Genomic DNA, 14,277 nt, shown 5'->3' with positions numbered 1-14,277 from the left:
ACAAATCTCTTACTCATTTTATTCCTCCACTTCAATTCATTTTTTCCACCACATATAATATGCATATTCTTTTCAACCATATAAAAATCCTCACTTTCGATCAATTATCATTACTATAACAATAATAATAATTAATATGATAGAATCCAACCATCTCATGGTATAATTTATGATTGCATGAAGATATTACATCTAACATGTTATATATGAATTTGAATTTTACTATTTTTTTTATTATTTATATGCTGAACTTTCAAAATACATATTTTAAAAAATAGAGTTTAATATATTTTTACTTTCTAAATTTGGATACAAAGTTAAAATTTGTTATTCTCTCATAGTTTGGTTCTCAAACTTTAGAAGAAGAATATATATCATTTGAGTTGTTTATACAATTTGACATGTTCTAACTCAAATGCTAATCTAAAACACCGTTAAATATGTAAAAGAAAAGAGTTGACATTGGTTAACGAGACTGAAATATATTAAAGTTTGAGACAAGGACGAATTTCAATTTTTCATCTAAATTTTGAGACTAAAATCGTATTTAATCCTAAAATTTATTAAAAAGTTTGTAACGTATTAATATAAGTGTGTTTTGAGAAACAACAACAAAAAATCAACAAAGAATTTGGACTTATATCTAATATTTGGTGAAAAAGTTAAGATATTAAGAAGTATGGACGGTAGGTTTATTGTGTGATTACGTTACCTATGTATGGACATGTGATGAATATTTTTTTCTTTATTTGGGAGATAGATTAAATAGTGAGAAAGTGTATTTAGAAGAGAGAAAAAAGAAGAGCATGGTGGTATGAAGGTTGGTGAAATGAGGGTAGTAATGATGCATGTAGCATCAAGGTCTTAATTGAGTGTGAAGATTAGATTCTAGTGTTTCTTTCACGCACAACTTAATCATTGGTTTCATGCTACATACTATTATGTTTTTCGTAGTAAAACAATAATAATGTTATTATTATTATCATCTTTTGTTGCGTGCATGTAGCAACATATTACACTGTGACTTTTGACCTTTGCAAAAGCTGCTTCAATTTATTCTTCCTGTTTTGACTTCTCAATCTTATCAATTATAATATTCCAGATTCTTATGTTATAGATTATCATTAATTAGCGGTAACCAAAGTTAAAATTTGTTCCCCTTTTTTCAATGCAAAATCTTCTTTTCTTATTCTTTTGCAGCAGATTGAAAGAATATTTAATTTTTTTTATTTTTATTTGATGTGAGACTTAAACTCAAAGTTGTATTATTTTTAACCGAGATAAAATATTATCGTACACAATTTCGTTTTGTCCTTTGATAACATTGATGGTGTACGTAAGTGAATTAGGCAGCATCCAATGTTGGAAGAAAAAAGGTTCCTTTAAATTAGTGGATTTCTGCATTGAAACCACATTGTCCATTCTTTATTTGTGTTGATGTTCTCAAAGGAAAATAAAAAGGTGGTCCATTTGGGTGCAATTCTGCAACAACTGATCATCTTTTTGCTCCATAGACACACATAAATATCAACATGCCAAAAAAAATGCTGCTTTATTATCAACTCTGTTATTTCTGACCATACAATTAATTTTGCAAATCATTAATTTATTCTATGGTGTAGAAACTCTTAAAAAGCAAAATGGTATTTAAGAAATATATTAAACGTTAGAAATCAAATTTGTTTAACTCGACTTCTCTATATATGTTTATATACTGTAAATTGATGGATTAAATATGTTTTTGCTCTCTTAATTTTCAGTTAATTTCAAAATTTTAGACCAATTTGGTCCTTTATCTTTTGAAATACGTAGATTTAGTTCTTTTAATCAAATTTTGTTAAATTTATTAGACATTTCAAGCGCGTTTCATAATAATATTTGAATTAACATCAAAGCAAAAATATGTCAAACAGTATAAACAACTCAAATACAATCCTAAAATGCGTACGAAACATCAAATAAACATAATAAAATTTGATTAAAATGACTAAATTCACATATTTTGAAAAATGAATGACTAAATTAGTCCAACATTTCAAAATAGACTAATTCCAAAATTCACTGAAAGTTAAGGGACAAAAAATATATTTAACCCATAAATGGATCTTATTATTTTTAATGATCAACGGAGTTTCAACAAAATGTATTTATGTGTAAATGCCTAAATCTCTCAATTTTCATGGCCTCTCTCATACATAATAATTTGCGGTGAATGATTAAAATTGAGTTTGATTATTGGTGGATGTCACGCACTGTTTTGTAATGATTCAAAGGAAAGAAGAGTTGAAGGAATTTGATTCTTTAGAATGGGTGAAGATGATGGCAATAACGTGTAGATGTATAACTCACATATACACCATTACGAAATTGAAGAAGACGGATAATACATACATCAAGTAACCATATTCATGAAACTTGAAAGAAACATGTGGTAGAGCACTACACTACGCAATCAACTTCTTTTTTGCATTTTTATTTACCATTCAAACTCGTTATAACCTAATGCTTTATTCACTAATCATTAATTAATCCTATAAAGTATTACCCCGAGTTTATGTTTTAAAGTAAAATATATATATATATATATATATATATATATATATATATATATATATATATATATATATATATATATATATATATTGTTCTTGTCGACGTCCGTCCAATTTTAAACTGATTAGGTGTCTAGTAAAAACAAAATTTTGTGTCTCCTCTTCAGTGTTTTTTTTGTGCCCTTTTATGGGAGGTCACTTACCGTTGTGGTATCTCACACGTCACATCCGCTTTATGGGGATAACTTACCGTTGTGTGTCCTTTCCATTGATTAATACTGATGGGTCACTGACCGTGCTTGGACCATCCTTAACGGGCTTCATGATCGGGTACAACTCGAACGCGTCTGGACACTATATATATTATTTTACACTTTGAAGACAAAATCCATATCCAAGGTTGAAAAAGTTGAGTTAGCATTACCTAAGAAATATCTTTTGATTGGTCATAATGTTTGATGACATCTAAACATGTTGAAAAGGATTTTGTGTTTGTGTCTCCCTCTCTCACACACTTTACCTATTCCTCGTAGTGAAAGATATGACCCACATGTGTAGGAAAAACCATAGTACAAAGAACAAAAACAAGAGACAGTGGCTATGAGTCACTAAATTCACATTGAGGTTATTTAAGTTTCGAAATTTCAATAAGTTCAAGACTCAAAAAAATAAAAAGTCATTTTTAGTGTTCCCCAGAAAAAAAAAGTAGGAATGCATTGTGAAATGGATTTTATTTTTAAATAAATATTTTAAATTCCTGTTTTATTAAATGTTTTAAATTTTTGAAATTAATTCTCACTTTTTTCCGTTAAACATATTTACGAATGTGGTTAACCCATTATGACCTGTATAGAGATTTTCAAGTGTATCTCTTTTAGATTTATTTTTTTTATGGATCAGTTTTGGTCCTGAAATACGAATAGCCCAATCGTATAGGCCCAATTAGAAACCCAGCTCCATATTGCACATAAGACGAATGCCCATCACTACATTACTTTTTGATATAATAATTTTTTAATTGTTTAAAATTCAAAGAGTCAAAAATGTTCTGGTTCCTTAATTTATAGTGAAAATTAAAATTTTTTTTTTTTAAACTTTGAATTAATTTAGTCTCTCATTTTTATAAATGGTTAGATTTAGTCTTTTAAACCATTATTGTTTAAGTTTATTTTACTTTTCAATTATGTTTCTCAATTGAAGCAAAAATGTGTCAATCGAAATAAATAAACTTAAATGCTATCATAAAACGTGTTTAAAATGTTAAATAAAATTAACAAAATTTGGTTAAAAGAATTAAATTAACGTTTTTCTAAAGTTGAAAAACTAAATTAGACAAAAACTAATAAGAGAAACTAATTTTAATTTTTACTAAGAATTAAGGAGTCAAAAATATATTTAACTCAAAGTAAAATTTAATTTGAGGATTGTCTGATTTGATTTTAATTTTTTTAGTTTTGAATTATATAATTTTAAAACTTTTTTTACATGGTACAGTTCAAACGTTAAAAGTTACTTCTATATTATATAATTTAAAATCTTTATATTTTTAGTTGTACAATTCAAAAGTTTTCTGTTTCTAGATGATATAATACAAATATAATTTTTTGTGTGAAAAAAAAATAGATGAACAGTCTAAAAGTTAATTTAGACTTTCAAATTGTGTCATTTGAAAAAAGTTTTTTTTTTTTTTACTTCTAAATTATATAATTCAAAAATCACCTTTTGTTCTATTTTTTTTTATTCCATAATCTAAAAGTAATTTTTTTCATTAGAAAGGTTTTAAATTTGGATTAAGTAAGGGCCTAAAATCTTCGAGAAAAAATTGTTAGGGCAATTATTGCTTCATGCAACCCATCAATTTTGGAATTTATTTTTTCGAAACACAAAAATAATTCCAGAATTATTTTTTTCCAAAAACAAATGTCCTCCTTTTTTAAGGAAAACACTTTCCAAAAAGTTTTTGAGGAGTGAAGAAGAAATTAATGGGTGCAGAAAGTAATTGTCATTTGTTAGGACACGGTGAAAATAGAATGGCTTTATTACGATCTAATAACCTGAAAAAAATACATTAGGGAAATGATTTATTGACTATTACATTTTGATAATTTTTTTTATAATTTTAGGTGACATATTTAAGTATTATTTTCTTATTTTTAATATTTCAAAATTATTTAAAATATGTCATCTCATATTGTAAAAGATAATTATCAAAATTTAGAAATTAAAATATCATTGTACAACAATGCTTTTTCTAACCATCTTAACACAAGAATACAAGCATTATAAAATTTAGGTATAAAATTTAAGATTTAAGATTTAAAGTATAGTAAATATTTATTTTACGCTTTGCTTAGTCTCTATCTCCGTCGTAATTGTATGTTTGATTAGAATTGAAATAATCTAATCAGATTAAAGAAATTAAAATTTAACAAATTTGAATTACTTTATTGAAATAAAATAATAAAATAATTATAATAATTTAAATTTAATGTATTTAATTTTTTAAACTGTTAAATTTCTTATTCAAACTCAGTTGGTCATGTGGGATTGGTAACAGATACATTTTTTTTCTTTTAATATCTAGTAACAGTCAATTCACATAATGTTTCAGTAAAGATTAAAAGAGCAATTTTACTCGAGTTAAAGAAAATTATCATGTACTATTAATTTTTTTTTTTTCAAAATTTTGAATTCGAAATTGTCATATGATTTTACCATCATGCATTAATATTATAGACTTTTGAAGTGGGTAAAATAAATACTGTAGCAATTGGAAAAATTAAAAATACAAAAAAAAAATCGAAAGAAAGAAAATATATAAACTAAGAGTGGCCACCGCACATGTGCACACACACAAGAGTAACCAAAAAACATTATGAAATCACGCGAATCTTGTCGGTCACTTATTTACGCCGAAATTATCACGAGTGCTCACCTTTCACTACTTTTAATCAAATAATATTAATAAACAAGTTTTCCGAAAATATAAAAATAGAATTATTTTTTCATATATTAAAAATAGCTCTAGGAACACATAGAGCAAACTAATGGTGTATTTATATTATCGAGTTAAATATGTTTTTGGTCTTTTAACTTTCAATGAAAATTGGAATTAATCACTCTCAAAAACTTTAGTCCAATTTAGTCACCAACTTTATAATGATATGAATTTAGTTCTTATAACCAAATTTTGTTAAGTTTATTTTACATCTCAAATGTGTCTCATGATTGTTTTTTAACTCACATGGAAGAAAACATGTGTCAAATGATGTAAATAACTCAAATGCTATCATGAAATGTATTCAAAACGTTAAATAAACTTAATAAAATTAAATGAAAATGACTAAATTCACACAATTTTAAAATTGAGAAACTAAATTGAACTAAAACTTTAGAGAAGAACTAATTCAAATTTTTAATAATAAAAATTGAGAAACAAAAACATATTTAACCGTATATTCTTCATGAATACAAATTACGTAAATAGAATTAGATAATAAATGAGACATAAACGTGGAAACTACTAATCAATCAAATACGCAAATCACGAGCAAACATTCTGGTGATAGAGAAACTCGGAATTGAATAATCTGAGAATGGAAATTTGAAAGGGTCTTATTCATCAAAATCAAAAACAAAAGTTTGTGATAACATCGTTTTCTTTGAACCTTTAATTTTTGTTTTAATTTTAGGGTTAGGAAAAGTGTGGCAATGGTGACTTTGTGATTGACCCATCAATTGCGGCAAAACTTTCTACACTCCCTAGGGTAATTTATTCAAATTGTCCTTTTCTATTTCCCCTTCTACTTCATCTAAATTGAGGCTACACTTCAAACTTTACTCCTTTTCTTTTTCTCATTTATGTGTGTGCATTACTCAATTCAATTATTGGATTGGCAGAGAATAAGAACTGAAAAAAAATCCATGGCTATTTACTAGAACAATTATTATTATTATTATTTGTGTTTAGATTTTGTGTTGCCGTGAATAATGGGTATGATTAGGTATATGCATCTATGTGAATTGGTTGCTACTTCCCACCTTCTTCATCTTCATCCATTAATGAATTACCTACAACTTTTAAAGACTTCAATCCATTCACTTTGCTTTCATAATGTTCCTTTTATGGCACCACCCACATTAATACTAACCTTACCTCATCTTCTCATATGTCTTCTCTAGCTCTTCCTTTCTCATTTTCTATTTAACTAATATTTTTAACATAAGAAAACATTTACATTTCAATTTATTTACTAATTCATTTCTTAAAACAAACACTATTTATCTATTTTAATAAATACAATAAAATATATTTGATTTTACTTCAATGATAGAGAACATTAACTTTGTTGGTTGGAAAGGGAATTTAAATAATAAAAATGTTAAGAATCTAAATCTGAGTTGAAGTCGTATATTGAATAAAGATGAGAAAGTTAGACACATATAAGAAATAAGACTCATAAATTCATTGTTTTTCAAGTTTTGGATTGAAAGTGATATCAATCTTTTATATATAGGTTAGACCGATGTCTAATTCGTATCGTGTGTCTCTGATCATCTATCGATATAAAATAATTAAACCAGAAAGCGGGAAAATGGACTAAAGTATTTTCTATGGAATATTTGAAATAGTGGGGGCATATGGAAAAGGATAGTGGTAAATCTAGGTTGATTTGAAAAGAGAAATTTGCCTAAACCCAAGTTTTGTGTAAATTGATAAGGTTGTTTATCTCTTTTATGTTGCTTGAAACAGATAGTTGTCTGTGTGTTTTTTAAATGAGAGAATGGGGTCAATATCATGAGTCACTTTATGAAATGTCATTAAATATGCTTGACCTAATCACAGGCTGTCCTTGAACCCAAATTAAATGAAAACTTATGTCCCGGTTGAGGCATAGAACAAGTCAACCAACTTCTAACATTAATATTTTTCATTACATGTTTGATGTGAAAAGCCTTTGCAGGCCATGTGAATTTATACATGGAGGGCCCCTTTTTCATGTACGTCACTATCCATTTGATGGTGGGATATGCTCTGTTTGGCTTCCATTTTTTTTTTCCTTCTAATTTCCCCTTTCACCCAAAGGTAGCAAGAATAAGTGGAAGAAGTTTGGTGCTTTTACTTCTTTTCCACTTTTTCTCTCCACAAAATCGTTTTTCTCTCTCGTAAGGTAAGGTTTGTACTCAATAATATACTATAAAATTGTATTATCTTTAATTGATACGAGACTTCTAATAAATTGACATCACTTTCAATTCAAACACTTGTAACGATAAATTTATAGGTCTTCTACCACAAAGTTAAATAAAACTGGGTTTAATTAGTCGGATGATACCCACTTTTATTTAGATGTGTCAGTTTAGTCCCCGCTTTTAAAAATGTGTCAATTGAGTCTCAACTTTTGAAAATATGCTTTAATTAGGTCCTTTTCAGCAAAAAATTATTAACATCGTTAACTGTATTGATATTTAAAATGACATGCAAAATTGAGTATTGATATTTATATCAAAATTTAGTGATAAAAGTCATGAATTAAGTTAACGACTTTAGTAATTTTTGTCTGAATGGGACTTGATTAAAATACTTTTTCAAAAGTTGGAATTAGATTGACACATTTTAAAAACGGATACCAAACTGACATATCTGAACGAGAGTAGGTACCATCCGACTAATTAAACCAATAAAACTTTCATCTAACTTGTTATGGTTTCCATAGTGGAGAAAGGGACGTCAGGCCCACAATTCTCTTCAAATCTAGAAATTTTGAAAAGGGGTATTCTTTTTATGCATGTTAAATTGTACAAGAGAAATCGATTCGTGTGTAAAAAGATGAAATTTGTTTAATGAATGCAGCTAATTTGTTTTCCCGGTTCAATATGTGGGCACTGATGTGTTACATAATGGTGCAAAAAATAGTAGTAGTGTTGCTCATCAATGTCCTGAAGAATTTTCTTTTACAGAGCTATTAATGATATTAGAAGTTGGACATGATGTCTTCTAGTGGGGTTACGATTGTTACAAGGCATTAATTAAGAAATTAATTGTAACTTTTATTTTATCAAAAGTACAATGAAAATGAGGGTTGTGTTGTATTAAAACTAGCTTTTAGCTACCTGTAAAAAAATACCAATTTTAATAAGAGGTATAGTATACACTTGATTCCTTACCCTTAAAAAAAATAAATCGCACGCATTTGTGAGACACACGATAAAGCGAATATTTAAAGTGCTACTACTACCTATCGCTGCTCTACATTTTTCTCATAATTGCAAACAAATTAATTAGATGCCATCACCCTTTTTTCTTAAGCATGATGAACAAGTTGCTACTTCTATTCAACTCAAGGAAAAAAAAAACAGAAATAATGAGGAGAATAATGGACGATAATAAGAAACAAGTTGGGAAAAAAAGTTACACATAAAACTGGCTTCTCTTTTGATGAGAACCAAGCATTGATCTTAGAATTAAATGGAACCAACTGTTCCTTGGAATTCCACTTTCATTATTTCATACATTCATTTTTTTTTTTTTAATTTAATAGTGTTGATTATAAGAAATCGTGATATTCTTCTGATAGTTATTGTGAAGAAAGATAAATTTAGCATAATTTTTTTCCTACTTTTTATTAACATAGACACGTCTAAATTTGGTTGTCCCAATTTTAATTGTATCGAAAAATTTTGTGTAAGTGCTCTAAGGTCCCTTTTATGAATGGAAAAACCACAAATTGAGTTGGGTTGTAGAGGTTATCCGAATGTATGAACAATTGACATCAATGGGGTTGGAATAGTAGAGTTAGCTCATGGTGGATGGAAACAAAAGTTTCATAATCATCTTGCCTTTACTTTTATGTGAGACAAGTTTCAGTGGACAACACCCGAGGAAGGCAGGTGGTGATGAAAGGGGTAGCACAGAAGAGGCACAACCAACAAAAAGTAAAAGACAAAAGCATTTTTTTGTCTTTAAAGTCAAAAGCCAGTTGAATAAAAGCACAAGTTTCAATTTACAAACTTTAAGTTACGGTTTTCATTTTGTAAAATTAAAATCAAGTATTTTTCACATTTAAACAACCAGGGGTTTTTTATGGCTGGAAGTAAGTTTGGGTTGAGCACCAAATTGGGTAAGGAGAAACAAAACAAGGGTTTAAATTTTAAAACAAGAGGAAAAGCAAGTTTGAACGTTTGGTAAAGGAGGCAAAATGTGAGGGAGAGTTTTATAACCTGAACGAACTTTTAGCAAGGTTAACAGTATTTATGTCCGAAATTACAATGGTGGAAAAGTGTGCTTTACGTAAACAGATTTGAATTCAAATCTAAAGGGTTATTATTAGGAAGAAGTGTGTGCACATGGGGGGCAATCTTAAACTATACCGCTAATCAAGTGAAAAGAAAGGATTAAAAAAATTAAATAAATGAAATCTGGCATGCCATCATCCTTAAAAAGGGTCCTTGGGATGGAAATCCAGGTCCCACCACCATGACCAGAATCAGGGTCCTCTTAAACTATAGACAACAGGTGGTGGTGACCTCGATCCAAGATTAAGGGTCATTTCATTTCAAACCGCAAGTATAATCTTTGATAAGAGCATCAACCACAGATAGATTCCTAACTTCAACTTAATTATTAGGTTTTAAATAAAAGAACTCGAAAAATCTTGCTGATTCCGTAAACCCTCCTCCACGAATGAACTATCATTGAAAATAGTATTGCTTTTTGCCAAGACACTGGAGATTGCCAAAACCATATCTAGAGTTCTAAAGTTGAAACAGAGATGGGGTTGGCTTTGGATGGCCAAAACCGTATTCGAAGTTTAAACAAAGATGGTGATGGGGTTGGAGCTCTGAAGTACGAAGGTACATTGCTCCAAAAGTTTGAATTGAAACAGATGTATCACTAATTGATCAGATGATGAAGTTAGTCTATCTAATTGGCATATGGAATCACAAATGAGGGGACATCACATAAATGCAGATAGAGATGGCAGGGGAAGCATAAGCACACACACAACATTCTCATAGCAGAGAAATATTTTCGAGACACTGGTACGAGAAAGGAATTACCTCAATTCAGAAAATCAATACATGTAAATGTTCTTAAATTATACTATCAATTGCAAAACAAAAGAAACAAAAAATTAAATAAAAAAAAAAAAAGTATGATATAAGAGAGACAATAACAATAAACTCCACAAACCTGCAGAAGCAGCAGCAGCAGCAGAAAGTGCTGCTACTCTCTATGCAATGCAACCCTGAATTATGGTCTCCAAATTCATCCCTATACATACACATTTTCTCTGCAACCTACTCTTTTCTCTGCCATTTTTATTTCACAACTCGAATATCCATAACAATTCAAATCAATATGGAGAGACTTTCTCCTCTTACCTCAATCCACTGTAATCTCCTCTCTGTTTTCCTATACTAGAACAAACATCATCATCACATGCAGCCTTACACAAACCCTTCTGGTTCCTCAGGTTTTATTTTTCGCGACGAGAGTCGCGTACTTACTTGACATGGCTGGCACAGGAAGAGGAGGGCACAGCAGAAATGGCCACCAATAATAACAAAAGTATGAACTGAACTTGAATGGTTTTTTTCATTGCTAGGGTAGAGGGCAAGGGTTAGAGGAGAAAAGTTCTCAAAAGAATCAATAAAAGGGAGGTGGAGGAGGAGATGCATATGAGACTCCTATGACGGGTGGCAAAGGCCCTTCATATACAGGGGCTGGTGGTGGAGACGACGGAGGTGGGGGCGGTGGTGAGTTGTAATAATAAACAGGTGCTGGTGGTGGCGAAGATGGTGGCGGCGGAGAACTGTATTGAACTGGGGGAGGTGGTGGTGATGGTGATGGAGGTGGATGGTAAGGTGCAGGATGTGGTGATGGTGGTGGCGGTGAATGCTCTTCACAAGGTGGTGGTGGTGATGGCGGAGGCGGAGGCGGTTCTATACAGGGGGGAGGTGGTGGTGGCGGTTCTATACAAGGTGGAGGAGATGGTGGTGGTGGTGAATGGACTGGTGGAGGTGGAGAGTGAACAGGAGGAGGTGGGGGCGGTGACAGATAGGGATAGACTGGAGGCGGCGGTGAGTGCGGTGGGGGCGGTGAGTGTGGTGGAGGCGGTGAGTGTGGTGGGGGAGGTGGAGGTGAGTTTTGCGGTGGCGGTGGTGGACTATAGTAGTATTGCACAGGTGGTGGTGGGGAGAACACAGGACTTGGTGGAGGTGGAGGTGATGGCGGAGGGGGTGAAGGTGGTGGCGGAGACCTTACACAATAAACTGGTGAGGGCGGTGGCGGTGAAGGTGGCGGCGGTGAAGGTGGAGGAGGAGGTGGCGAGTAGACTGGTGGTGGCGGGGATGGAGGAGGAGGAGGTGGCGAATAGACTGGCGGTGGCGGGGATGGCGGAGGTGGTGATGGTGGCGGTGGTGAAGGTGGGGGTGGAGGAGGAGAATATACTGGCGGTGGCGGTGAAGGCGGAGGTGGTGAAGGTGGCGGCGGTGGAGGCGGTGGAGGCGGCGGTGGAGGCGAATACACTGGAGGTGGTGGTGGTGGCGAGTACACCGGCGGTGGTGGCGGAGGGGAACGGGGGACATAAACAGGCGACGGTGGCGGCGATGGCAATGGTGGTGACGGAGGAGGAGGAGGCGGCAATGTAGGAACAAAAGGCTTACACCTAAAAGACTTGCAATCGACAGGGTGTGACAAAAACGACTTACATTGTCCTGCGGGGCGCTGGTACGGCCTGGCCGATAAGCAGTTGCGGCGGTCGTCAGCCGCCGGCAAAGCGAGACACCGAGGCGGTTCGCCAGTGAAGTAATTGTAAGAGAAAGTAAAGTTCTGGAGATTGGGAAGCTTACAAATGCTCTCGGGAATCTTCCCAGAGAGTAAATTATGAGCCACATTGAGCTGCTCCAAACTCACGGCGCCTCCGAGGGCGTCAGGCAAAGGACCTAACAACTGGTTGAAGCTCACATCGAACACCGTCAAATTCTTCAACAACCCTATCTCCTCAGGGAAGCACGACCTGAACGCGTTGTTCATCAGAATAATCTCGTTCAGACGCTTCATGTTACCGATTCCAGCCGGCACGCAGCCGTGGAAGCGGTTGTTGGCCAGCACGATCACCGACACGGGCGAGTTGCCAAAGTTCTCCGGCAGGTCGAACACGAAGCGGTTGTCGTTGATGAAAATGGCGTCGAGGTCCTTGTCGAAGAGCTCCTTGGGGACCGTGCCTTCGAATTCGTTGAACCTCAGATCCAGGAACTTGAGCTGCGGCAGATGCAGCACCACCTCGGGGAACTTTCCGGCGAACCGGTTGTTGCTGAGATCCAGCTCGAAGAGGAGTTTGAGCTTGTCGAACTTGTGCGGCACGGTGCCGCAGAAGCGGTTGGTGTTGATGTGGAGGAGCGCAAGGTCAGTGAGCAGGCCGAGCTCCTCCGGGAGATATCCGGCAATGTCGCCGTGGTTGAGGTCGATTCCGGCGACGGTGCGGATCTTAGGGTTGTCCAGTGCCTGAGCGCAGAAGACGTAGCTGTAGTTGCAGACATCGGGCCCCACCCAGTCTAGCGTGAGGTTTTTGGGATCAGACAGAATGGCCTGCTTCCATGCTTGTAGCGCTATGTAAGCGTTTCTCAAACGGTCGTTCTCGAAGCGGAAAGAGGGATCTACGGTTACTTTTTCTCCTCTGTCACCGAACTCGTCCTTGTAGTACAGAAGCTGCCGCTGCTTGATGTAGGAAGCTTCCGCGTCGGTGAGAGGCCCATTGTGGGAGATTGCTTCAGAGGTACACAGTGACTGCGCAACCACAACGATGAAGAGAAGAAGAGAGAGTGAGAGTGAGAGTGAGAAGTGGAAGGAATAGGTTTTCTTCCTCATCTCACATGCCACATCTGAACAACAACCAAATTCAACACACGATCGGTTTCACCTTCTCTCAGATCTGCTTCAAAAATGCACCTAGATTGCTTTCAATGTCCGAGAGAGAGACTCTGTGTTTGTTTCTAGGGATTTAGAAGAATGGCAGAGACAACCCTGAAGGAGCGTATAAGAGTCTGTGAAGAGAGAGAAGAGAGCGAGGTGAAATTAAAATTTAAATTAAAATTAAATTAAAATACAAACAATTTAATAATTCATCAAAAGGACAGCTAAATCACAGCTCAAAGCCCACCAGATTCTCTATCCCTTCTTCTCTTCCGCACTCGCTTTTCCTTTTCTTTATTCAATATTTTTTATTTTGGAAATTATTTTTCTTCCTTTTTTTTTTTCTCTGAGACAAAAGAGGAAGACTCTTTACACTATAATTCGGTATTTTCTGGCTCCTTCCTTGCGAGACGCAACAAGTTATTATTATTTTTTTTATTATTATTTATATTTTTAAAAAAACTTAGTTGGCACTCACTCGCTTACGCTTTGAATAAAGTGGTTTACGCGGAGAGATGGAATGGCAAGAGAGAGAAAGATTAGACCATTCCCACCAAACATGCATTAATTTATTACGTTCTTTTCAGGAAATAAACTTGATAATTAATTAATATTTTTATTATTATTAAGATTCATGATAATTTTAAAATTGATGTAATAAAAATATTTTTTGAAAACTAATGTGGTTTTTTTCCTAATGATTGTTTCCGTTATATTTTATGAAGACAGACATGATGTAGTAGTAGTTGTTGCACCCATCAAATTATAACGCGCCTCTCTATTTGACAGAGGATTTGGGCTTAAAAA

The 14,277-nt window shown here is 33.6% G+C and overlaps 1 protein-coding gene across 1 annotated transcript; it reads right to left on the bottom strand.

The window, feature by feature from the left end:
• Positions 1-10,581: 10,581 nt before the first annotated feature.
• Positions 10,582-13,614, bottom strand: LOC114181323 (leucine-rich repeat extensin-like protein 4). The gene has a single exon (XM_028067748.1). The coding sequence runs from the start codon at positions 13,423-13,425 to the stop codon at positions 11,203-11,205; it is 2,223 nt and encodes a 740-aa protein (XP_027923549.1). The 5' UTR covers positions 13,426-13,614; the 3' UTR covers positions 10,582-11,202.
• Between the last annotated feature and the right edge of the window lie 663 nt (positions 13,615-14,277).

Source organism: Vigna unguiculata, chromosome 4, assembly GCF_004118075.2.
Source record: "Vigna unguiculata cultivar IT97K-499-35 chromosome 4, ASM411807v1, whole genome shotgun sequence".
Taxonomy (NCBI): Eukaryota; Viridiplantae; Streptophyta; class Magnoliopsida; order Fabales; family Fabaceae; genus Vigna; species Vigna unguiculata.
This window is presented reverse-complemented; position numbering and strand designations above follow the sequence as displayed.

Bases quoted from the DNA above. Each gene is read 5' to 3' on its own strand.
- LOC114181323 (XM_028067748.1), bottom strand. From the start codon at position 13,425: ATGAGGAAGAAAACCTATTCCTTCCACTTCTCACTCTCACTCTCACTC.